Genomic DNA, 1,009 nt, shown 5'->3' with positions numbered 1-1,009 from the left:
CGGCAGCGCCTCGATCCTGGCCCAGCTGTGGAAGGTGCCGTCGCTGTTGGGAACGATCTCGCCCCACTCCGTCTCCTGATCCCGCAGTTCATCCCCCTTCAGCCAGTTGATCCCGATCATCCCAGGGTAGAATCCGTACGCGCGGCAGGACAACGTCAGGATCCCGTGTTCCTCTTTCCCGGACACGTGGACATCAGGGGGATCTGGAATGGGATAATGGTGAGATCAATCCATGGAATTCCCATGGGAATGGGACTGGAGGGAGATCCATTAATGGAATTCTCATGGGAATGGGACTGGAGTGAGATCCATCCATAGAATTCCCACTAGGGGAATGGGATGGGACAACAGTGGGATCCATCCATGGAATTCCCATGGGAGTTAGATGACTCAGATATATCCATGGAATTCCTCAGTTCCACCCTCCCAAATCTCACATTTCCAAATCCCATTCCCATGGGAATTCTGTCTCCCTCACCCTTGCGCTCCAGCGCCGCCTGCCCGTATCCGATGTGTTTCTGGAGCACTTCCAGGCACGTGTGCTCCAAGTAATTCATCATGTTCTCCACCACAATCCCATCGTGTTCCCATTTCCTCTTGGTGATCTGGGCAGCTCCATCGGCCGCCACAAAGCTCCCGGATCCCAGCTCGAAGGAGATGAAATCCCGCCCATCGTAGCCGTGCCGATAGGATCCACGGACACTCCCGTCGGACAGGAGGTCACAGCCATAAAGCCGCTGCACCGTGTGAAGACCTGGGATGGTGGGATCCATGGAGATCCCTGGAATTGTGTCCCAGTCCCACAGATCTCATCCCAGCCCCCTGGAGTGCCCTGGATCCCCATCCCAGCCCCACAGATCCCCCATTTCCCAGCTCCCCCCACTCACCTCTGCTCTGGTTGTACCGGCCCTGCAGTATCTCCAGGGCTGTGGCAGCCACGAGCTGGTTCCCCTCATTGATCTGGGTCTCTTCATCCCAATATCCCGGCTCGGCTCCGGCCGCCATCCAC

The 1,009-nt window shown here is 57.3% G+C and overlaps 1 protein-coding gene across 1 annotated transcript; it reads right to left on the bottom strand.

The window, feature by feature from the left end:
- Positions 1-3: 3 nt before the first annotated feature.
- On the bottom strand, positions 4-1,005 carry LOC115307598 (class I histocompatibility antigen, F10 alpha chain-like; the record flags this gene model as incomplete). The annotated part of the gene is made up of 3 exons (XM_029961019.1): positions 4-203; positions 479-754; positions 888-1,005. Coding segments are annotated over 3 exons (594 nt in total), but the record flags the coding sequence as incomplete, so codon positions are not given.
- Positions 1,006-1,009: the final 4 nt, after the last annotated feature.

The sequence above is a fragment of the Manacus vitellinus genome, unplaced genomic scaffold, assembly GCF_001715985.3.
Source record: "Manacus vitellinus isolate BGI_N305 unplaced genomic scaffold, ASM171598v3 scaffold_3040_pilon, whole genome shotgun sequence".
Taxonomy (NCBI): domain Eukaryota; kingdom Metazoa; phylum Chordata; class Aves; order Passeriformes; family Pipridae; genus Manacus; species Manacus vitellinus.
The sequence above is the reverse complement of the archived record's forward strand: the minus strand, read 5'-3'. Positions and strand labels throughout refer to the sequence as shown.